The 24,357-nt window shown below is 42.9% G+C and overlaps 1 protein-coding gene across 3 annotated transcripts; it reads right to left on the reverse strand.

The window, feature by feature from the left end:
• Positions 1-251: 251 nt before the first annotated feature.
• serpinh2 (serine (or cysteine) peptidase inhibitor, clade H, member 2) lies at positions 252-24,060 on the reverse strand. Of its 3 annotated transcripts, none has more exons than XM_079371423.1 (5): positions 23,910-24,060; positions 22,687-23,322; positions 15,906-15,998; positions 13,917-14,149; positions 252-2,098 (listed from the first exon to the last, which is right to left on the reverse strand). In XM_079371423.1, the coding sequence occupies exons 2-5, from the start codon at positions 23,315-23,317 to the stop codon at positions 1,793-1,795; spliced, it is 1,263 nt and encodes a 420-aa protein (XP_079227549.1). In that variant the 5' UTR covers positions 23,318-23,322; positions 23,910-24,060; the 3' UTR covers positions 252-1,792. The 3 variants fall into 3 exon arrangements, with proteins under 3 accessions (XP_079227549.1, XP_079227550.1, XP_079227551.1); XM_079371424.1 differs by lacking the exon at positions 23,910-24,060 and adding an exon at positions 23,758-23,795; XM_079371425.1 differs by lacking the exon at positions 252-2,098 and adding an exon at positions 5,944-6,693.
• Between the last annotated feature and the right edge of the window lie 297 nt (positions 24,061-24,357).

Genomic DNA, 24,357 nt, shown 5'->3' on the forward strand with positions numbered 1-24,357 from the left:
CCCCCCCCCCCCCTGTTTTTTTTTTTCGATTCTCCTGTATGTCGAGCACATGTAGAAAAACTGACAATAAAGATGACTTTGACAAAAACTGGTGAAAAAAATAAAAGCATCACAGAGAAGAACCTGAGATGAGCCTCCCTATTTTCTGTTTCTAATTTTATAGTACACACTAACTAAGTAGAAGAGCAATCTTAAAAGTCTATTTTTCCTTTGGTGGATGGGCCACTGAAATAAAAAAAAAGTATACCCACTCTTTCAGGCACCACTACACCAGTGTGTGCAGCGTACAGGTGTGAGAGTACATTTATTGACATTGCTTAGTAGCAGTCACAAGAAAGACTCAGTTTGCTTTCCTCCAGCATGTTATGCACGGTAGATGTTGCCGATTCTAAAACTGTAGAATGTTACAAATGTGAATAAACCTACAAAATAAGGCACATCCTGTTGTCAGAATTAAAACAGAAATGAACACCACACTCACAAATGTTCAAAAGATGTGACACTGAGGGACTCGCGTACATATGTGGAATGGTTATTCTTTGTTGGGGACGATCAGAAAGTGTGGCAGAACGGTTGCAGCACTGGGAGCCTAACATGCCCTTCAAAATGTAATAACCACAATAATCCCAGTTCAGGTCTCTAAATATGCCTCCACAGAACCTTGAGGCTCAATGTCAGCCAAATTGCTTCAAAGTAGAGATTTATAAAAAAAAAAAAAAAAAATAGGTTTCCTGTTTTTTCCTTGTGTGAGATTTGAGTGGTTTAAGATAAGGGAAAAAAACAATGACAAATATACTGACATTCGAGTTCATCTTATAAAACGTACAACCTTGATGTCAGCGGTATCTACTTTATTTACAAATCTCAACCACTCACTGTGTTGCTTTGAGAAACAAAATGTACAAATGGAAATCAATACCCTCTTAAAAATGCTCTAATCGTTCTAAATATTAAGCTGAGAAGTTTAAGTCGAACTATGTTAGAGATGTTTGTATCCAGCGGCATAACAGCGACATCGATCCCTGATGGCATTAAGAGATTAAAAGGTTTCCCCGTCCTCTCCGTGTTGTTGACAAGCCTTGTGACTCATTACAGCCATTAGCATTGAGCTTGCTCATCAATAAGCACTTGGCTGATCCATCAGTCTTGGTGAGATGCAACCCAGGGGACTCAGGCGTAGGCCCAGCGCCAGTTGTGGGACTCTGAGCTCGGCTACCTTTGATCTGCAGGGTCAACACGCACACACGCACACACACACACACACCCGGCCTGCTGTTTGCCTGACAGCGAGGATTCAAGTGTCACGCTCTTCTTCAGGTTCTTGATGCTTTTCGTAAGTGTCGTGTCAGTGCAACCACTTTTGCTTGTCGGCATCTCAGTGTTTGGCACTGCACTCTTGTTTGCCGTTCTGCTTGGTGTTGACTTGATCATTGAGACCTTGAATGTGTGTGGGTGCACAAAGAAAAAGCAGGCAGTCTTGCCACATTTTTTTTCTTCCTTTCTGTGTCTGTCGACTTCAGTAATGTCTCCTACAGTATTTTTCATTTAAGTTTGCATGTCGGTGTTGGAATGTGTGTGTGTGCCTGTGTAAGTGTCGGGTTTGGCAGTGTCAGTGTCAGTCAGCGTGAGACGATGCAATGTCAACGTGTGACAGCCAGCCATAGTCTGATGTGATAGGGTGCCACGGTGAATGACAATGTCTCGACTTAGAAACCATGTGTAGTCTTTGAGAGGAGGTGTCTTTAGAGACAAAGCCAGAAATGACAGAGAGAGGGATGTAAGTCAGAGGGTGTTAGAGTTCGTCATGGAGGGCCTCTCCCTCGGCATGCTCAAGAGCTCCCATCAGCAGCAGGGCGCCCGTGGCGTTGTCTCTGACAAAGATGATGAATGGGTGATCTGCGTAGAACATCTTGGGCTTCTCCATGTGTTCCTCCTCAAGTTCTTCCTCGCCTTTCCCAGCTTGAGCAGTCAGCTCTAGGGAAGCCCACTGCAAGACGTCGCCCAGGTGGAGCTTCCCTTTACCTTTCTCCGACACTCCAGAGAAATCGGCCAGCTTCTGGTCCCAAGCGTTGGTCAAGCCCAGGGTGGACAACTGCCTCTGAAATTGGGGGGGGTGGGGGGAAGACAGAGCGATGGAATTCATGAAGTGCCTTGAATAATTCTCAATTTTGTCCGCGTACAACATGGAGACATCCTGTAGAGGGTGTGCGAACAAACAGCCGCCAGGACGCTGATCAATTATGCACGCAGGACGACAAAACAACGAGTGGGAAGGAAAGCACATTTTAAAATTTCATGATGCTGTGACCTTCAGAAGTGGGAGACATTCGCTGCCCTTCCCGAACAGGATTATAAATACGCTCTACTGAACAGTCAATCAGTAACTTCACTAAATAAGTTGTTTTTTTTCTCTCACAGATGTGTTTATTTACTGTAAAAATTCTAAATGGGACCGAGGCTGACACATGCCCTTGTTGTGAGCTGGCAGAACAAAGTGGGCGACAGGCAGAGAGGAATTCAAAAGGAAGGAAGCAGGAGGATGAATAATTTAAGAGTGATGCCCCGTGACCTCAGCACCTCCTTTGTTTTGCCTCTGATATGAATTCCACAGAAAGTCGTCGGCATGACAGGTAGTTTATCCTCCAATGGCAGAGGGCCACACTCACAGTGACAGGCTTCTCCAGGGGCCAGATGAGAGCATGTGTGTGGAGGTGTGAGTGTGTGACGGTGTGAACTTTAATGTGGATGCGCAGAAGGCCAACGCTGGGGGAAAAGAACAGAAGTTGCAGTGGGTGAAGATATTGTTTTCGAGCATTGTTTAAACTTCAGCTGATTAAACTCTTTATTGGAAATATCTCTTACCGGCTGACAGGAACACAAAATCATTTGGATGAGTTGTCTGAGTGAATGGAAATGTTCTGTGGGTGCTGCTTGGCTGACTGGCTTTTCTTTTTTCCTCAAACCACATTGTTAGAGCTCTGCTGAGTTCACAAAACCACACGCTAATGGACGATTGTAATAATCCACATAGAATGGCTGCTTTTCTACTTAAAGGTTGAGTTGTGCATGAAAGAGAAGGTTAAACTGGATCATGTCAGCTTATTGGCTAAACATGAAATGAGTAGATGTATATACAGTTGTCAGCAATCTGTCATTCCCATTCTAGTGTTTTCATGCTTAGCTCCCCATCCACACATGCCACCTCCTGCTCTAATGCACTTCTATTGTCCTCATCCATTATTCCTCCTCTCTTTTTCCGCTCGCTACCACTACATCACTGTCTTCCTCTGCTGCTCTGCCACTCGCCTGGCATCCCCATTCCTCATCTGCCCCACGTGTGCCTCTATTTTATCCCATTGCGTCTCTCTCTCCCTCTGCCCCTAACTCAGTCTTTTTTCCTCCCAGCTTCATCCTTTATGTCTTTGACAGGCCAGTTCGCCGCCCTTGTACACAGCGCTCTCTCGACTTCTCAATCTCCATCGGCAATCATTTTCTGTTTGTGTTATTTTTTTTCGGCTCCTTATCTGAAAAGGAAACAAAAACAAGCTACAGTGGCAGATTCCTGGAGTTGTAGAAGACAAATGTGTGTGAGGAACAGCAGCTGGTTTCTTTATTCTTTCTACCCATCCCATAGACTGAAAATATGAATGGACGATGTCGAACTTTCAAACAGCCTAACTTTCTGCCTGGAGCTGAGGCGGGATGTAAGCCTCCTGACCAACAGTTACATAAGCCTCGTTTCCACTGAGCGGTTCAGTTCGGTTCGGCCTGGAAAGATTCCCAAATGACTGACCCCGTAACACTCTTCTTTTTGTTACTCTTCTGTTAAGGTGCCAAGAACATCGATCCGACCCTAAAAGGTGGAGCTAAACACTGCAGTCCCACAATTGGTACAAAAAAGAATCGCCACTTCCCGTGTAACAGCAGCAAACAAAACCCCGCCGTGTTTAAACACATAGTCGATTGTTTACGTCTTTTTATTTCTCCTCGGTCCACACAGCCTTCTCTGAAACAAAGTTTGATTGAGTTTTATAATGGTTGGTTTATAATGGTCTGCGTTTGCATCATTTTTCGGCACCAGAGTTTGCAGCTCGTTCCATTCTCTCAGGCTCTTCACATGTAATGTAGCAGTGCAGGGGCTTATATGAAGCATAGAAATAGTACTTGCTAACCTCAACTGACCTAGCTTCCCTAGCTGACTCTCTCTCTCTGCTTGTCAAGGATAAAGCACCTGGTTAATTTTTATTATTTGATGCTGAAACATGTTTAAAAATTAAACAACCCTGCGGTTGCACGGGGGAAAAATGGGCCATGTGTGTTTGAGGAGTCCACAGAGGTCTTGTGCATCACAGAGGTGTTGCACTGCATTATATGGAGAGAAAAAAAAAACAACCTTTTGGGATGTGCTCTTTGGCTGCCCTTCTCTCTGTAGCACCACATGAATCTTGGATGGAACAGCAAGGGGCGGACTGCTGATGCCTCGCACACAACATCAGCGAGCTATTTGTCTGCGAGTGAGAGCCACAGGCATTGTCAGCTGGTGCTTTCCTCAATGTGTGTGCACGGCTTACTTGGCCTACAGCAGCCCATTCTACCCCGGGCATGAGGTAGCATGGCATGAACCCTCAGGCGTGCAGCACTCCACTTCACATTATTTCAGCTCGATGGTTGAGCCCACTAAGTAGCTTGTTGGGAGTACCTGTGGGGGTTTTATGAGGATGGGTTGTGGCAGCCAGGACATGTTACAGCTCTATGTGTGAGGAGACACAGAGGCTGATGCTACAAGACAGAGCAGTACTAATCATGATGGGAACAAAAGAAAAGGATAACGCATTAACAGTTCATCTGTTTTTTATATACAGTTTATCAGTTATTGCTTGCAGATGATGCAACGATGAACTCCGATTAACCCCAACAAAGACCCCACCTAACTATCACAACGACCGAGTCCAGATCAGATATCACCATGGAAGCTCTAAAAACACATGGAACGTATCACTATGTAATGTTTTTGTGTTGTGAATTGCATCCTCAATTTATGACTTTTGAAAATGCAGTAGAGCCAAGACACATTTTCCCGGTACAACTAAGTATACCTTTCTATTTTGTAAGAATGTAAAAAATAAATAAAGCCGAATGCAGAATCTGTCAAATCAGTCCAACTTGCTAATCATTGCTGAAATTTGCTATGAAGAGATAAAGAGAGAGAGATTTAATTTAGATGAGATAGTGAATGGGGAGATGATGGCCTCCAGGAGAGTTACGTTTTCAAGATAGAGTCAGAGAAACTCTGTGAATGGAAGTGCTGGCAGAAGAGTGAAACGAAGCGTAGCATAACCAGTCCATTAGGATTATAATAATAATAATTTGAATGACAGGGTACATTGTAATACTTTATTGAAGGCTTTAGACGTTCATTATTTTAAAATTGTCACAAAGTCGGAGCTGGAAAAGAAGTGAAACTATCTACCTATCACTTCACAAAAAAAGGTGACTAAGTCCTGGATTAACAAAATTTATTAGTGGTATTTCAACAATGTGAACACCACCTGACCCAGACTAAACAAACCCCATCCACCAGGAATGATGAAACCAGGGTTGATCACTGGATCACGTGGCACCAGTTAGGAACCTGGTAAATGAAGAAGTTGTCTCATGTTGTGATTACATGAAAGGGCCTCTGTTTGCAGTAAATCACCTTGTGCAACAAGTCTTTGGAAGTAGAATCTAACAATGTTACTATTCTTCTTTATATACATAAAGAGGTATAAAATATAATCCAGATTGAGGCAACACAGCTGCGACTTGCAAAATGAAGAAAGGGCAGCTGGCAAACATATGTGACTGTCTAAATCTCCTCCATTATTAGTGCATGATTAAATCTGAATGTTGTTCAAACGTTGTCTTCCAATAATTTAATGTGATGCAGCAGTACTTAACTTTTAGTCTAACACAGCCCTGGTAGTGTCAACAGGACAAGAGACAATAAAAATGAGTGCTGTCAAACGATTACTTTTTTTAAACACGATTAATCCCATTTTTTTATTGCAGTTTTTTAAGTTCCGTATTTTATTTTGAATTTCCCAACTTAAATTGAGAGTACTTGACTTGCTTTTTAAACTTGAGCCTGTTTTTGTTTTGACCTTCTGGTAGATCAAAGGACACAAAGACGACTGAATCATAGGAAAATTCACTTTTAACAAATAAAAACTAAATGAAAGCAGCAAAAGGAATGTTAAAAAAAAAAAAACGTTTGATGCCTTATGGTGGACAATACTTCTTCAGTTTGTGAATAGATTTACATTTACCAATGTGCTTAGACAGCTTTCCACTGTAGGATTGTAGCCTACTGGAAAAGAAATGCTATCTAAATAAATATCCTTTTCTTTGTCATCAGCTGCTGAAGCCTAAATGCTGTGTCTCTGAGCACTCCTGCCCTCCTCCCCTCTCATGATCTGCTCAAGCTCCAGGATTAAGACCACTGATCGATCAGGCACTAGCGCTTTTATACGGGCTGATGTCTAATTGCAAACATGAGCAGCATGATTAACTAATGCCATGAACCTTTGGTAAGAAGTGAAACACTGCCTTAGCCCTGAAGAGCCAGGGTCAAACCCAAGCAACAAACTCTGATGTTATAAAATGAAGCCAATGCAGAAAAATGCAGTCCCTCAAGTGTCCACTGGAGGCCGCCTGGAAAGGATTGGTGAAATATTGAATTATCAGTTTTTGCAGCAGAAATAAACATGTTCACAGCCTTGTACAAAGAAGACATTTAGTATCAATGCTACATTGGTACACACTGTACTGGTGACTAATGTGTTTTGATTTTATGAAGCCCAAAAGTTCTTGGCTGACAGGTGAGTGTGATGTTGCTGTTTGCCAGGAAGCTCAGGGCCCGCCTACACCTCTCTGCCTGTTTAACTAGAAGTAAAGGCCCTGACACACCAAGAAGTCAGCTGTTGGTTTTAGCTGGATCATTTATCTCCAGCTTTCGACACAGGTTGGGGAAAGCCTCTTGAGCATGCCACTGTAGTATCCATGCTTTCACCTTCGCCTCTTTTCTTTGCCCACTAAAAGACAAAGGTGCCATTTTCAACTTTTTTATCAGACTTTATTCTCGATTTGAAGGGCAGGTGTCTTCTTGTATCAGAACAACGGACTACAGCCGACTGCTGGCATGGAGAGTTATTTCTCACGCAGAAGAGGAGGGAGACTGTGAAGAAGACACAGAGGTAACGAGCTGCACCGGTCAATGGTTTATCTGTTGGAGTTAAGCTAGCTTGTTATGGATGGATGATAGGAGCCTAATGCTCGGTTCACACGGCAGGATATTAAAATTGTCGGCTGATTTCCCAAACCTTGGAGACCACACACAGCGATAAATAATCGGAGGTTTCAGTTTTGGTACAGTGTGTGGTGTGCGGCCAGGCGGCAACATCAACTGTACTCACGAAAATCCCCCAATCAAACAGGAAATCTCGCAAAACCTCTCGAGATCAAGCGTGACTCCAGAGTCAACAAACATGGTGGACGAAGAGGATGCAATGGCGATCGTTTGGCGATTAATAAAATAACCTATATAAGAAGAACACCTATTTTGCTATCATGTTGTTCTGGGCTCAAAACCTACTTCCATATTTATTGACATCTTTGTGTACTTAGTTAGCTTTCATCCTGAAATGTTTATTTCCCACCTCCTGTTGTCATTAACAGTGTGAAGCTCTTTCCTTTAGAGTATTAATGTCGAAGAGCACAAATGCATTTTGTAGAGAAGTCCTCACGAATGTGTACATGAATGCTGTAGGTCTGTTTGTAATGAAAACGCTTGGGCACACCTGAAAAACCCTGCTGAGGTGTGTGTACTGCTCTGTAGAGAAAAAAAATAATACTTTGTGTTCACAGTGTTGTTTCACAAATGTTCATCTTCTCTCTCCAGGTACAATTTGATAACATTTACAGCCGTCCCCTGCTGTCCCTGTCCCCTCTGTGAACACTTTCCTGTGCCCGCTTGTTTGTTATTGTTTGTTCTGTTACACTGGAGATTTTAATTTATTTTGTTTTGTACATAACAAAATAAATTACAAGAACTATTACCATGTTGTTCATTTTTGTTCAGGAGTCATTTTTTATTTTAAAATTAAGAAATTCTTTTGAATATAAGGTTGAATGCCACTTCTCTAAAGGTGTATGAATATTGTCTTTGGTGGGCAAATTTAAGGGGCGACTGCTGAAATCTTGACTCGGGCACCAAAATGGTTAGGGGCCGTCTGCTTGGTTTGTCAGGGGTCTCAAGGTAGATATAAAATTTTCATTGTGGTGACCGCCATCATTGGACTTTATCACACCTCTTCAAAATCAAAGGGTGATGTCATTGAAACGACCTGCGACATGTTAAAACAGTTCATAGTTAAACTTGACCAAGCCCATCCCAAATCTTTTGTTGCTCCAATCAATCGATGCCTTAATTGTCAAACGATAAGAAGATCCAGGGGGTGAGAGTCTTCTTGCACATTTCACTCCTCCTGTTCTCTCCAGCTTACCAAACCCACTGGCCAAATGATCCGTTTAAGCTGTTGCCACATTTAACAGCTACAGACATGTTCTGCTTAATTCAATACTGCCCTTAACATCGCGCGTGGGTGGTTTCAAGTATGCAGTATGCGGCGCTGGCATCATCACAGCTCCATTTCATGGACACATATGATGCAGGCTTTTAAAGGGAAAAAAAACATCTCTCTTTCTATCAGCTCTCTCGGGGGCTTCAAAGCCTCTCCTCTCTTTATGGAGTCTCATCAGCACTAGCACTATTGGATGTCTTATTTACATGAGCTTTTACCTCTTCGTGCTCTGTTGCTCACATACAAACTCGCTAGTTCTTTCTTTTTCCTCAAGGCAATTTGACCACAAATGAAAAAGGACAAGGGAGCCGTAGCATTAGTCAGATGTTTAAGTAATGGCCGTGAAGCACATTTGATTATTTCAAAGGATGCAGGGCTGTGGGAGCAGCGGAAAAAAGGCACTGCACTGTATACTGTGGAGTGTGCTCTTGTAAATATTTGATGGCCTTTTGACCTCATTAGCCATGATTGAGTGAGCTCTCCGGTGCACACTCATATGTCTTAGTCACCGACTACAGAGACAGTCAGGAAAAAAAAGAAAGAAGAAGAAGCTGAAGCCCGGCCATTAGTGTGTGCGTGCGTGTGGCCTGGTCAGCACTGGATCAGAGTCAGAGGGGGAGAGCGATGAGGGTGGTTTATTCCGTGACCTCTGGGCCAGGCTTGTTAAGAGGGTTCTCCGTCTTTGGCTACAGACTCCAACAGTCCCGCCCTTCACCAGAGGAGAACACAGCAAATAGAGAAGAAGCAGCAGTGGAGAATTCAACAGCTAAATATAGTTCTCTGTGACTCTCAACCTTGTCCCCGAGCAATCATTGACCCCACTCGTCCTCCTCAACCTCTCCTGCTCACTTGCCTGCAGAATGTCGCTCCTATTTAGGTCAGCCAGTGTGCGTTTGCTGAGTGATGGCATATTACGGTCACATGTGAGACCTACAAAAAGGAATTAGATCTCTGGGATTTATCTGGTAAAAAGGACAGAGGTGAAGGAGGGAGTGGGTTGTGTTTCGATGTAGCAAATCCAGGCAGAGGCTCAGAGGTGTCGGATTTTGTTTGTTCTCGTTTGCCTCAAACAGTGGACACTTGTGTTTTGGCTGACATACACACACACAAACACACACACACACACACACACACACACACAGAGGCACGCACTTCTATGATCTTCTGCTTGTCCAGATGCCGCCCTCTAATCTCAGGAGTCCATGGCCGTCCCAAGCACTGACAGACAGAGTGGTAAACAGCATTAACGCACTGTGATGAGCAATTATTTGCCTGACCCAATTGGAAAAAATGATTGTCGCTGAAGATATGGCGGGCTGTCACTGGCCAAATGGGTTGGGATGACAGACAAAATAAGATTGGAGTGGTATATGAGGGTTTACTCAGAGTTTAGGCCTTTTCATAATGATTCCTCAAATGCACTTTTTTTCTTCTTCTTTTTTTTTTTCTTGAGAGAGCAAACGGAGGGAGACAACTCGTGACGAGTCAGACGAACCGCAGCCAAAACATTCAACTGCTTTTCCATAATCAGGTTACATAATGAAAGCAAAGTACAGCTACTTTTACTTATTAACAGGACGAAAAGTTTTTAGTTTTTTTCTTAAGTCGGGGAATCTCTCCTGTAGAGACATAGAGAGCATTTGTATGCAACAGAATATTTTCTGCTCTTTACGCTGGCAAAGTCAACGCCGTGTCAAGGGGAGTTGTTTCAAGCTTCAGTTCTAGATTACAGCCTTCTCCCCAGAGTGTCCCGACAATGTTAATGTCAAAAGCTTGTTCTTCAGGGCATGGCTAGCAAAATAACATGGCAGCACAGCTCTACAGAGATGTTTTTTAAACTAAAAAGAGGGCAAAGTGGATTTCATCAGTCCATGATGAGGTTACAATGTACATCTAAAGAGGATGTGGTAATAGGTTTCAGTCAGTGTACGTTGCTCGGGGGAAATGGGCTTTACTGGCGTGCCCTCTGTAACTGTCAGGTTCAACTAACCCTCTCCTCCATCAAACTCTAAGCCCGAGTCTTTCTCACTCATTCACAAGTGTTAAACCACAACCTGTGGTGTGTCTCTTGGACTCAAACGGAGTGTTCAGACTGAATGTGACGCACATTTTCACAACAGTGTGTTCAAGGCACTTCAAGGGGAGAGTTCAAGAGGATGCAGACAAGACGTTAATTCAGCGTCAGTTGTGGGAAGCGAGTTGATGATGCGTCCCGGCAAAGTTCAATTTGCAAACGTTTTGAGCTGAATTTAAAAGAAGAAGAAAAAAAAAAATGCTGTGCTGATCCAAAGTTTGTATGGCTCAGGAAATGTTAATATAAAGAGACTGCAGAGTCTGAGCTGTCACATGCAGTATGAATACAGACACCTTCCACATAAGCATTCATTGTGTACATTGCTAGCTAGTTTAAGCTTATCTGAAGTCAGCACATTGACTCTATACAGTAAAAACCAACAAGTCGTTCAGTGTGCTGCCACTCTAGTTGTTGCTCCTGTTTCCAAATCACCCGCTAGCAGCACCACTCTCCTCTGTTCTAAATACACACCCAGTCTAATGAAGACAGAGTCAGAATAGATCGACCTTAACCTGGAAGTCTGACCAGAACAACGCACAGAGCTTCTGGTCAATGTCAAAATAAAACAATAAACAGACTCCCGTTGGTCTGATCATGACATCAAAACAGGCACTGAAGGAACAGCTGATCAACGTTGGGGAGACAAAAAACAGACTCAGTGGGACTAGAGACATGTCATCTGACGGTGATGACAGAACACATTACGTATAGACTTTGTGGAAATTGACTTCCAGCTGGCTCTGAGGTCAACAGCAGCCAGACTACCAGCAGGGCTGTGGAATAAACTTCCTTCCTCCTGCACAGGGGGTTTGTGGGAGGTTTCAGAGCTACATAGAGCCCCTCTTAACCTCCAAGCAGCCAGCGTTTGATTCACTGCTAAAAGCTGCTACAGCCAATGCTGTGATTACAGCTGGATGTCCAATGCTTCAACGAATAGAGGAGATATGTGTCAATGGGTGACATTTGAACTCAGCGGAGTCGGAATCCACTATGACCGAAGAGGGCGAGCAAGGCCACTTGTTCAGTAGCAACAAGCTCCAAAGAGGCAGAAAAAGACACAAGAAACTGAGGTCACAGGTGAAGGCTGCCTTAAGGAAGCCGTGAGAGAGCAAGGAGTGACGCGCACACCAAACAGTTTGGAGGCAGCGCAACACGAAGCAAGGACAAAGTGAGAGGAGGCAACCGAGCAATGAAAGGAGGAAGAGGAAAGACATGAATAGAGAATAAAATTACCTTGATATCAAAACGAAAAACACTGAGATAACAAGAGTAAAAGCCAGAAAGTGGAGGTAGCCAAGACAAAAGCAGAGAACAAAAAGGACGAGACAAGGACAAACTAAAGAAGTAGAAGAAAACATTTGAATGACTAGGTTTTTAGATGTGAGACACCTTGTCATTTGAATAAAACTGCATTTAAAGCTTCACATAGGACCGAATCTGTCAAATTCCGCTGAACACCCAGAGGTCTCTGTGATCATCTAATGAACTGTAAATCCAATCTTTACCTCAGTCTGATGTGTCCATCTGAAGACTTTTACTTTGATAGATTGCTTGAAAGAACACTTAAACAACACTGACTTCCAGGGTAGGTAAGATGATTTAATTTCTAACATAAGTTTGTTTTCATTTCTCAATCTTTCCTACGTTCCACCTGAAGCAGCTGTCATCGTGTAACTAGCAAATTAACTTGAGCCGCTCATAACACTACTATGTGCTGTTGCAGCACAGCAGGTGACTAACTCCTCACTTACATATGTTTTGCTGATATACATTAAGTTGAGTATTTAATGGGGCAGAGAGATGAAGGTCGGCCAGCATTTGTTTTTCTTATTTCCCGTCATCTCTATGCTACATTTCTTCCATCGTCGGCCCGATCTGTTGATGTCAGAAGAGGAGGAAACGCTAACTCATACCTCTTGTCTGCTTCCCGTCAGGGGTAATTCTCTGTGAGCCGTATACTGTCAAAGACTCCGGCTGAGTCTGACGCTGAGCTCTCCGACGTGCATGCTCGCTCCGATGCATGTTCAGCTCATGCGAGCAGGAGCAGAAGCTCTCACGCAGATTTGTGATTTTCTTAAACTGTTAGGGATTAATGAAGACTAGCTTGTTCTTCATCTTGATGTACCTGACTGTCAGATTATTGCAGATAAAATACAGAGTTCATTCTCTGTCTTCAACTTTTAAAAGGTTTGACCTAAGCCAGGTTATAGAATAATGATAGCAATGGGAAGAGGGAAAAAAGGACGCAACCTCAAACATAGAGCGCATACCACGCATTAAGATATAATCCTGACATGGAACAAGCTGTCACAGAATGTGCTACACAGTGTAGTCAGTGACATGAAGCGAAAACTACCTCTTTGATCAGCACTTTTCCATGTGAAGTCACTCTACCTCTCAGGTGAGCAACAAGCTATCAGCAGTGTTTCATACGAACACATAAGACTTACAACTCTTGCCTGCCATAGAAAACAGGCATGATGCATTAGGCTGCAAACAGGGAGCTACTTTAAGGAAGAAAAAAAAAACGGAAAACGTTTACTGGCGTGGAGACACACTTACTGTCCTGGTGCTTGCTCTCGTTTGGTCTGTTCTGTCCCTCTGTGCTTTCTCACCGGTAATATTGTTTGAAATAATAAAAAGGCTTCATGGTGTTCATGGTGTCAGCCCAGTTAACAGACCGTGTTGATCTGTTTGAGTGTAAATAGCCAAAATATCTCCAAACTTCTGAAGTGGAGTAGCCTCTCCGTGCTTTGATTTGGTAGGCTCAGCGTTTTCTTGTCCTTCTTATAAACCCTTATCCTTGCAACATGATTGGCTGTTTGTCATATTTTTCTTCTTCTCTTTAATGTCGGGTGGCATCTAACATATAAGGCGCATCATCGCACACATTTTCCACCGTTTGATTGGTGTAATTACAGTTTTAAATCTGTCACACTTTAATCAAACATTTGTAGGCCCAAGCCTACCCTGAACAATCTTTACCATTTGGGGAAGAGCTTAAATTTAAACTACCCAACTTCCAACAGATTGTCAGCCATCCTGGTTTGGTCAATTTTATGAATGGATGATGTTGCAAAAAAACAATCAGTCTAACTTGTCAGCCTCGAGGTTGCTAAAACTTCTTGTCATCAAAACAGTTTGGGGAGTCAACGTTCTACTAGAACATGTATGAGTTGGTGATTCTCTAAATCATTTCTCTAGTTTTTTTTTGTACAGACCTGCAGGCTTAATGTGTTGGTGATGTTGGCCTTGGGCATGGAGATGATCACACCAGTCTTATTGGTCTTTTCCAGCCACTTGGACAGCAGCTCGAGGGTCAGGAGCTTGTCTAACCTCTCCAGACCCTCAACGTGGAAGGGCAGCAGGAACACAACGCTGGCCTTTCCTCCCCACAGAGGAACCTCCAGAACCTGCACCATGTTTTCAATGTCTTCATGGTGGTGGTACAAACCTGAAGGAAAGGGCAGGCAGAGGAATGCAACGTGATGAAGACATAAAGGAGAGTCAACCTTTGACTTTTGAGTTTATATTTGAAGTCTGCTCAGGGAGACATTAAAAACAGGAGACAGGCCAACAGGGTTTTATTAACCCTTTCAGACCTGTTGAGACAAAGATGTGCTTCTACCTTTGACCCCTCAGTTCCATCAGATCCGTGTACATTGTGTGTCTGCTTCGGTGCGTGACGGCTCCGTGCACCCTCGTCCGTCAACACCCACTGGCTGCGTTCTCCGTCAGCAACACAGCCGATCAGCTGGAGTGCAGAGACAAAGGAATTCCCGCGGTAATTAAACAGATTCACTCGCGACAGCGCAAGAGTTATTTTCCTGAACCTTCCGAACGGAGTGTTTTATTCTGAAAAATAAACTGGATGTTTTAATGTTGTATCAGTTTCTGACTTCCCGTCCCGCTTTTTCTTTCCTCTGCTGAATTGTTGCGTCGTGCTCCGGCGAAAATAGAAGCCTTGCGTATCGGCTCCAGAGGGGACTGCCGGAGCTGAGACGCAGGGCAGCGGACGCAGTGGAAGCACATACGTTGAATTAAGTGAAACCTGTCAGCTCTGTTGCCTGAACTGAGCGGAGACGTACCGAACACAAATCTGGTGGAATTGAGGGTTAAAAACCTGATGAGACGTCTGCGTCTGTAAGGCCATTAACAAGAGTGCAAAGGATATTTTAATTGACAGTTAAAGCCAAAAAGTTTTACGTTTTTTAAGGTCTCTATCTGATACAGAGACAAAGATGTTAGTAAACTATAAAATTCTGAATACCCTCAGGTTTTGGGAGGTTGATTTCAAACATTACTTAGGTTTTAGAGTTTAATGGTGTTTAATGGTTTAAATCCATTGAACAAATGAAACCTTATTGCTAAATTCCACCAGATGTTTGTTCAGTCCGTCTCTGCTCCGCCACAACAGTGGAGCTGTTTTTACTTTCGTCAATGTGTGTGCTTCCACTTGCTCCACTCAGCTCCAGCAAGACAGAGCCCTCCTCAGCAGAGACACCAGGCTTCTATTTTTGGCGTCAATTTAACATAACACGCCACATCAATTTTTATACCGAGCAGATTAAGTGGGACAGGAAGTCACACGCCAGAACTTTTCAAAACTAATTTCAGAATAAATCGCTTCGTTTTGAGGGTTCACACCCGCAACCTTGTGTGTGTGTTTGTACAGTGGTTGTGTTTTATGCCACACAAATCATCTTGCGCTGTTTCTGTAATTACTGAGGAAACTCCTTGATCTTGCTACTCCAGCCGTCCAGCAGTGCTGCTCCGTGCTGCCTCTGAGTGATGACAGACCAGGGATCATGGATCTGTGACGGAGCGGAGCAGACACGCGACATACACGTACCTGGTGGAAGTTCTCGGACAGGATTTAAACGAATCACTGAAATAAACTTTGTCATAAATTAGCAAAGACATTATGATATAATAGTTGGCTAAATACATTCTATCCTTCCTACATCTTTTACTGCTGTTACAGCAGAAACAGACTCTGCTTGGTTGTTGTTGTAAGGCGATTCATAAAATATGAAGTGCATGTTAAATAAGTCATAAGGTACACAGTGATAAATAGTAAGGAAGCAGATTGGACCTTACAGATGTTCCAGGCATTTTAGGACTAAATTGCTTTTTGCTGCACTTATTTTTCTGGATGGAGTACAACAGCGACAGACTGTGCTTCTTTCTTTTCTTTTCTTTTTTTTTACCTGCTCTATGCATCATCATCACTTTGGTGTATTTCTTCCCCAAGAAAGTACGAAGATCTTTGCTCTCCAGGCTGAACTCTCTCTCCCACAGCCCTGAACAAAACAGGAAGAAGTCATTGTGAATACTGTGGACGTGGATCCGCAGTTAGACAATACTGAACGATGAGTGGAGGTGAAATGATTGACATCAGGTGAAACAACGACATGTTCATAAATACAGATGGACCTGATGTACTGTGACATGAGCTGTGCATTGCTCATTAAAAGGTGTCTCTCTGCTTTCACAGCTGATGTGGGGAGAGAGCTACACAGAGGCAGTCATAAGGTTTTTAAGGCCACATCATCCGATCCACCGTTCACAACATCTCACTCGGTCCTGCAAACCCCCTGACAGCTGTCAATTTGAAAAGGGTCTAAAGAGGAGTGGGATTACTGTTGTAGTAACCTCGCAGACTTTCACAAAGCCACCTGCTCCATTCAATAGTGCAGGGGACGCCGCATTGAGCCAGGAGGTCAAAAGATTATGACTCGCACTCATGTCTCTTTGTGAATGACACCCAAGAGAGGGCCAAAAATGAAAACGATTTCTTTCGTTATTGATTAATCCCTTAAAAAGAGATCAAGCACCTTCATCACACAATACTAAGGTGCAAGAAGGCCAAACACTTCATTTGAAGAGCAGTGACCGATTGGTTTTGCTCGATCATTTGATAGCCATATTAAAAAAAAAAAAGGACAAAAGGTGAAGAGCCTTGTATTCTTCATTCCATCAATAGTCAATTAGTCCTGAGAATATCACTAAATAATTACAATTATACCCACGGCAAGTTTTAAAAACCCCAAAGTGGCATGTTTGAAAGGCTTGGAGAAACGAACAAAGATCCTGATTCAAACTGACACAAAGCATTGTGAAGCTTCAAACACCAATAATATAAAATGATTTCAGTGTTTGGCACTTTGACCGCTCCGTCCTGTACCCAGGCACGGTTCACTTCTTGCACGAGCACGAGCACAAGCACGCGGCCACACAACGCTGACAGTCTTCATAATGGAGAAATCCAGAGTTTTATCCCAAAAAATCACTCAAAATAAGTCACCAAGTAGCGGCCATGTTCTCCGACGTGCGGACGCAAACTCAACCGTGCGTCTCTTTTTTTCAAACAGATTAATTTAAGGCTGTCGCTGATTAAAGAGACTCAAGTAAAGTAAAGTAGCTGTCATGCTCTCCGGGTTCTTCTCCGATGTGCAGACGCAGACTCAGCCGCGTTTTTTTGAAATGTATTCTTTCTCGAGTCCGCGTGCTTGTAAACTGAGCACGCTTCAACATGACATAAAGCATGCAGTGGTGGAATGGTGTGGGGGGGGGGGGGTAACATTACTCATTCAATGAGTAAAGTTAAATGACTTCAATCACTGTTGTTGATGTCAGTCAGAGCTCATACAGCTCAGCTTTTTCTACAGACCACAGACAGCTTAGAGAAGCTCAACAGCTCTTCCTGATATCTGCACGGATGTTTGATAGAACTCGTTGTTCGCTCCAAGCTCTTCTACATGCCGCTCAATGTGACACGACCCGGATAATGGCAACATCTTTTGGAATATATTGCAGAGCCTTTGGAAGAATCCAGCAGTTGCATTGGACACTGAACCTCAAGTGCGATGTTCTCCTCCCATAGGCTTTCTCATCTGATGTAGGAACTGATTCATCAACGTGAGTCCAAGGAGTCTTACTGTGTCGAGTCATGTCTTGATCGTTTCCTCGACAACATGCACAACAGGATTCTATGGATCTGCACTAATAGGAGAGATGTCAGACTGCCCACAGCGAGTGCTCCCAAGCTGGTGGGCGGTGTGACGCTTCACATTAAAATCAAAACAAATTTAGGCCCGCTGAAATACTGTTTTAACATCGCAATCTCAGAAAGCCTCGTCTAGGCTTTCTGAGATTGCGATGTTAAAACAGTATTTCTTTTTTTCCCATTGACTGATTGACAATTAAAGCTTGAAATCAACTTCAGTGGTGACAGAAAAGATCATTGTGGATGTCGAGTCTGTTTGAGCCCTGGGCGGCTGTGGCTCTGTCGGTAGAGTCTCTCTCTCTAGAGTCCAATTTGTCCTTGAGCAAAACACTTCTTTAGTGGCATATACACGTGTGTGAATGGGATTAGTGAACACTAATAGCCATTTAACATAGAAACCTCTGCCATCAGTGTGTGAAAGGGTGGGTGTGACCCGTGGTGTAAAAGTGCTATACGAGTCTGTTTATTATCACCATGGTGAAAGAAGGCATACATGCTGGTGTGATAGAAATCGACCATGATGACAGTGAGGCTATCACTATAGAAATGCCATCATGGCCGCAATAAATGATAAAGACTTATTCATCCATTCTTGCATGATTTGATATGAAACAGATCCGAAAAGTGCTCTTATTGGCTGTCTGGCACTTTTGATGAAAAGTAAATTGAACTGCATGTGCGCAATTTGTGAATCTTTTAATTGTTCCTCAAAAAGAAGCTTTTATGCTGATCAATACTTTCAATTGCTGTTTCAGTATTTTCTAAAGACCACCCAGTGCCGAATTGGATCCCAGCCAATCACAAGTCACTGTAAAATGACGTGCTAGTTTCCCTCCCAGGCATGCTAGCGCAAGTCTCAGACACTCGCTCCACTTCATCTCAGATCAGAGAGTGAAATGCGATCGCGCAGGAATTCAAAAACAACAGGCGAAAGAAGGTTACCTGAAAGTGGCAGCCGTGTTGTTGAAAATGAAGTCATACCAGCGGATCATTTTGTCCTCCGTGTGCGTGTGCGCTCACTCTTACGTTCAAATGCTGAGAAGTGCTACGAGGGAAGGGATTTCATGACCTCAGCAGTCCAGTGTGTGATCTCTGTGTGTGGCTCTGCGTCTACACGACTAGGCCTGCTCAGGTTTCCGTGACATCATCTCATTTTACAGGCTCACAGGAAACTGAATTCATTTATGTCCATCAACAATAAACAATGAAACAACTGCAAATCTGAGAAATCCAATAGCTCACAGATTCCCCAGTTCATACTGTAAACCTCAGGCAAAGACCAGCGGAGAAATCAATGAGGCTGACTCGCTCCCTCTCCTCCCGCATCAACTTTTGATTACAAGAAATTGTGGTATATCAGAGGCTATTATTAGAGGTTAAATATGTGGGGGACTTGTTGTGCTCTCGTGCTTTTCTTTCCTCCTCTAAGTCCCCTATGTTGTCGTATTATCTTGTGTATGAGTTTCTCTCTTCTTGTTTTTTTTCTTTTCCCCGCCTTCAAAAATCGTATTTTTCTTCCTCCATCTCGAGTGTTTGTTTGTCTAGAACAGGAACAAAGCCTGAATTAATTAACTCGTGTCGACCGGAACTCCCAAGGTAGGCCTTTTCACATCCCTCCTCTATGTCTGTCAATCTCGTTCACCCTCAGAAGGCCACTCTCTCTCTCTTTACATTTCTCCCAATTGTAATCTGCACTTTCGCCCATTCTTTTTTTTTTCCTCATTACCCTCCTCTTCCTCTGTAGTCCTCTTGCTTGTAACGCATTCCGAGAAACATGTCCCACCACCGACTTCCTCTGACCTTCTCCTTTTTAAAAGTGGTGAAGAGCAGAAAAAAAAGAGCTTTTCTTTTTCGTTCATCTTAATGAACTGACGAGTACAAAAGTGAAACAAATAGAAACGGCCAACCAGGTGAAATCCCTTTCAGTGCCAAAAAGAATTTCAACACCAATCTCTGAACGTTGTATATAATCAACTGCCTCAGGACCCTCAAATGGAAAGACAATAAAAAAAGTTTGAACAAACCAGAGTTGGCTTTAAGAGCAAGCGGCAAACTATCGACTACTTTTAAATTATGAGTCAAAACTAAAGGAATCCAATTTTCAGTAATCTAATTGGTGTGCTGCAATCTGCTGTGTAATCGAATTTGTATATTTCCTCCACAAAATTAATGAACCGACCAATGAGGGTCGCTTCACAGAGAAACTCATTTTGTAATGAAGTCAAACATCAAACAAAGAAAATTAATTAAATTGCTTATCAAATATATAGTCTGTCAGGGAATGTTATTTTCAAAGGGCTGTCTATCTCTTGGCAACCTGTTTTCACTTCAGCAGCCTTCTTTGCATGTAATAAAAAAAGAATACCTGCAGGAGGAAACAGCAGGAATAGAGGCAGATAGAGGCAGATAAGGACGTGAACAGGAGACATGTGGGATGAAGAGGAGACGGGGGTAGATTAGACTCCAGATAAACAATGACAAAAGCACAAAAAAACGGTGACAAACGCCACACTAAGAACGAGGGAAACAGAGGGCTATATTTAACACATAATCTTTCTGTGACGGCCGCAAACAAAAACGAGATTCGACGTCAGCAGGCAAACGTTGGCTGTGTTCTGAGGGAGACGGAGAGATGGAAGATTACATTCCTGAAAAGTTATAATGAATACAAAAAAAGCAACGTCTTTGGCTCATTGTGTGACTCTAGTTGTACAAATACTGACACCCTTCACTGCAAAATGAGACTTACATGAAACGCTGAAATTCAAATAAGGATGATATTTTTGGGATGCAACTGTTAAATAACAGATGGGGTGACTGACTTACTGCTTTCCCAAAATGACACGTTGACGAGTTTCCACCGCTGCAGACCGTCACAAAGAACGGATCCGAGCCAAGCTGTGTCGCCGCAGACTTGGAGCGCTCCATGCACAGATGTTAGGCATGACACCGAGGGAGAGAGTCTGGACACTTGTTACTCAATTATTTAAGATGACACATCACCCCCAATGGAAGATGAATAAGCTCTCAGTGATGGACCCCAGAATCATCCTTTATCTGCTGTGTCCACCAGCTGGAGTCCCAACGCATGCACGCACACACGCCCTCAAACAGTGCAGACGTGCACGCCGGCGGGTATGCTGGCACACACTATGCGGCGGGCCAAATTGGCGTGTAGGGTCTCACTGCTGTGTTAACACTGAAAATGTGTACTCTTGGAAGACTTCTCACGCAATGCAGCACACAACATCAGCACAGAAACATTGCATAATTACAAATGACGCCACAATTACAGAGCACAGCAGTCTATTTCAGCAGACCAGCCTGGCTTCTATGCAATGTATTGGCATCCCATCAGTTATGCCACAAGATAATCACTATGATGAAATAATCTGTTGACTAGAGTGCTATGACATGTTTGTCGACTAGTGCACCAAATGACTGAACTCCAATGATGACGGAGTTTTCCTGATGAATGCCAGAATGTATGTATTTAATGTTCACTGTGATTGTTGTTTCTATTGTCTGAGTCTTTGGGCCTGTCTTTCTTCATGTTCCTTCTCTATTCATCTGTCTGCGCAAAACAGATTTCCCCTCTGTGACCAGAAAGTTGAAGATGAAGTTGACTATTGCTCCACAGGCATGTAACAAAACACTCAACTCACAATTTGATACAAGATAAGTGTCTTTTTGTTGTATGAAGACAGGAGATTGAAGGCAATTAAAGGTCACATATTGTTCAAAATACACTTTGACATGTTTTTTTTTTTCCCCAAACACAAACATGTGCACTTAGCCTGTCTACAAACACACCAATTATGAGAACATTTCATCTTCCCTTTCTTGGGCCTAATCCCCCCAAGCACTTTCAGAGAGGGGGCGTGGTCAGACACAGCTCATTTACATTTAAAGCTACAGACAGAGAAACAGCCTGTTCTGAAATAGAAGGGTTTATAGGCACGATCAAATACAGGATCAGAGTGGATTTAGAGCAAGAAACTTCACACACATGTTTTGTGAAGCGCTGAGACTTATTTAAATGGGTTGAAAAGGAGGATAATATGAAACCTTTAAAGAATATATCAGGTTATATTAATGATGTTTTTTGACAATAAAAATACAAGATATCCCTTTCTTTATATGCAATTGATTTTCATTCTGGGGTTATGTTTTTACTAATAAAAGAAAGCTTTTTTTCTCGTAAAAATTTAAATAGATAATATCTCATCACAGTTGTTTGTGCTCCACTGCTGTCATTTACAGTTCTTCACAAGAACTTGTTTAAATAAAAGATATGAATAAAACATATATTTATGACAATTATTTGTTGAATAAATCATTATTTCAAGTAATTTCCGTTGTAAAAAATATTTATTTTTTATCCCAGAAAACTGGATGGAGCGACAGCCACCAGAAGATTCAAAATATTACAGCTGACCCCCTGCAGTATTAGCCACAACCCCCCTTCCTGCATTAAAACAATTGGAACATGAGTTAAATAGTAAAGTTAAAATACACATGAAATAAATGTTGTTCAAACCCAGATTCTGTCGTGATAGCCACATATTATCATGCTGCTTTAAGTATCAAAGATAACTTTTTCGAATTAGTTATCAGATGAAAAAAGGCCAATATATGTGACGTGACTAATGTATTTCCTGTAAGCGCTCTTAACAGGATTAGCAGAGAAAAGGTGAGAGAAAACATAACATAACTAACAATTTAACTTTACACATGTGCCAATTCCAATTCCATATTTCCACTAGCAAGTTGCTTACTGCACGCGTCTTCAGCACAATATGTCAGGATTATCACTGGCTACTTTGGCTAAATTTTAGTGCAGTGGAGTACAATAATGATTGATTTTTTTATTTTTATTTTTTATTTCTTTAAATTGGTATTACATTGAGTCAGTTCAAATAGAAAAGACCAAGTGGGATCTACTTTACTTGTGTACAGTATATGTGCATTGTTTTACTCACCTTTAAAGTGCAGTGCATTGGCCAGTATCATTGCTCCAGTCTTAGCCTGGATGTCAGCTGTTAAAGAAGCTCCCTCAAGCCCACCGAGTCCAGCTTTAGCCCAGCTGTGGAGCTGCTTCAAGTCGGCCTTGGTGTCTCCTTTTCCCAGTGTCTGATGCTGCAATCTAAATCGAGCCTGGATGTCCTTCACAAACTTCTGGCTGAGTTGAGGAGCCTGCTTGGAAAACAAAGCTGACGACGTGTGGAGGTGAAAGCTTGAGCCATTGGCATTAGTGAAGCTCTTCAGCGCCCCAGACAAAACCTCACCAGTGTCTGCTCCAGTTTTGGCAGGGGCTGGAGTCTTCAGGAGGTCTTGGAGCTGGCTGGCAGTGGTGCTTGCTGACCCTTCACCGAGCGCACCAAGTGAGGAGGCCACAAGCAGAGGGGAGAAAAGGGTATTCACTGAGCTGGAATCAGAGCGGATGGCCTGGTACAGCTGCAGACCCAGGGCCCAGCTGGGGTCACCCAGAGGGGCAGGTGGGTGGGGTAGAGGGCTGGCAGCAGGGCTCTTCTTGGATGAATCTGCAGCGCTAGCCTGCACCAGGAGAGCTGGCGAAGAAATTAGGATATAGAACGAAATCCTGAGAAGCATGGCAGCTGTTTGAGAAAGCAGAGAAAAGAGGAAAAAAAGGAAACGTTATGTTTATGTATGACAATTTGAGCTTCCTCTTGTTTCATAATGCAAAGACTGTAGCTCTAGTCAATGCACTTTTTTTTTCTTACAGATTTCAAACAGAGTAATAGCTGCTCATGCTGTTATTGCACTGTTCATGTTTGAGATAAAGCAATATAAACACAGCCTAAGGGTTTGCTCTTTGCTGTTAAACTCCTACTTGTGCAAACAGCAGCCTCTGCTCATACAGTGCCACAGCAGTAAACTTGATTTTGTCAATTCCTCCCCACTTCACGACATTGTTATTATCTCACCCGCTGCGTCAAAACAACAGCGTGACAATTAACTTCGACGAAGTTTAAAAAGAAAGCTCTGCAGTTGTTGATAAGGAGGAGACCACATCTTCGCCTTACGCTCACCCCGACTGATTTGTCTAAGCGGTGATAGACGGGTGACGGGAAACATCTGCTGTCTGGTCTGGTCTACTCTGTTATGATATCCGAACCTCTCCAACACCCCTCCCCTCCTCCCTGAAAATTAAAGAAGGAAAGGCGTGTTTGTTCAAATTTACCGTTCTTTTATTCAAGTGTATCCCTCTCTCCTCCGCTGCTGTCCTGTGAGAACGTGAGGCTGGGTCAGGCTGTGAGCTCAGACGTGGCAGCTCTCAGAGGAAGTTCACCGTCTCCCCTCAGCTTCACCCCCGGAAAGCTTCAGTGCTTTTTCTCGAAACTTCCAGGCGTCCCATGAAGCGTGAACAGCGCATAGAGGAACCGTGGAGTTAAATGCCTAAACTCCGTGGATTTCTGGTTTATCGCGAAGAAAATCCGATTTACTCAAAGACAAACATCCACATAGGCAAAAAGTTCCATTAGAGTTTCGATTTATTTCGTTGTTCCTTAAATTAGCCAACGTTTTAATTATTATTTTTTTCTTGTTGTAATGGTTCACTAATTATATAACCCATAGACTAGAATAGCCGGCTACAGCCTGATAATGTTAAAAGTGTACAAGTTATTTGA

The sequence above is a fragment of the Symphodus melops genome, assembly GCF_947650265.1.
Source record: "Symphodus melops genome assembly, chromosome: 20".
Taxonomy (NCBI): domain Eukaryota; kingdom Metazoa; phylum Chordata; class Actinopteri; order Labriformes; family Labridae; genus Symphodus; species Symphodus melops.

What these genes read in the sequence shown, in the direction of transcription:
- serpinh2 (XM_079371423.1), bottom strand. Translation starts at nt 23,317, where the DNA reads ATGCTTCTCAGGATTTCGTTCTATATCCTAATTTCTTCGCCAGCTCTC. An exon ending in CAATGCACTGCACTTTAAAG is followed by an intron (nt 15,999 to 22,686) that starts GTGAGTAAAACA and finishes TGTTTTGTTCAG; the next exon opens with GGCTGTGGGAGAGAGAGTTC. An exon ending in CCAACACATTAAGCCTGCAG is followed by an intron (nt 2,099 to 13,916) that starts GTCTGTACAAAA and finishes CCCCAATTTCAG; the next exon opens with AGGCAGTTGTCCACCCTGGG.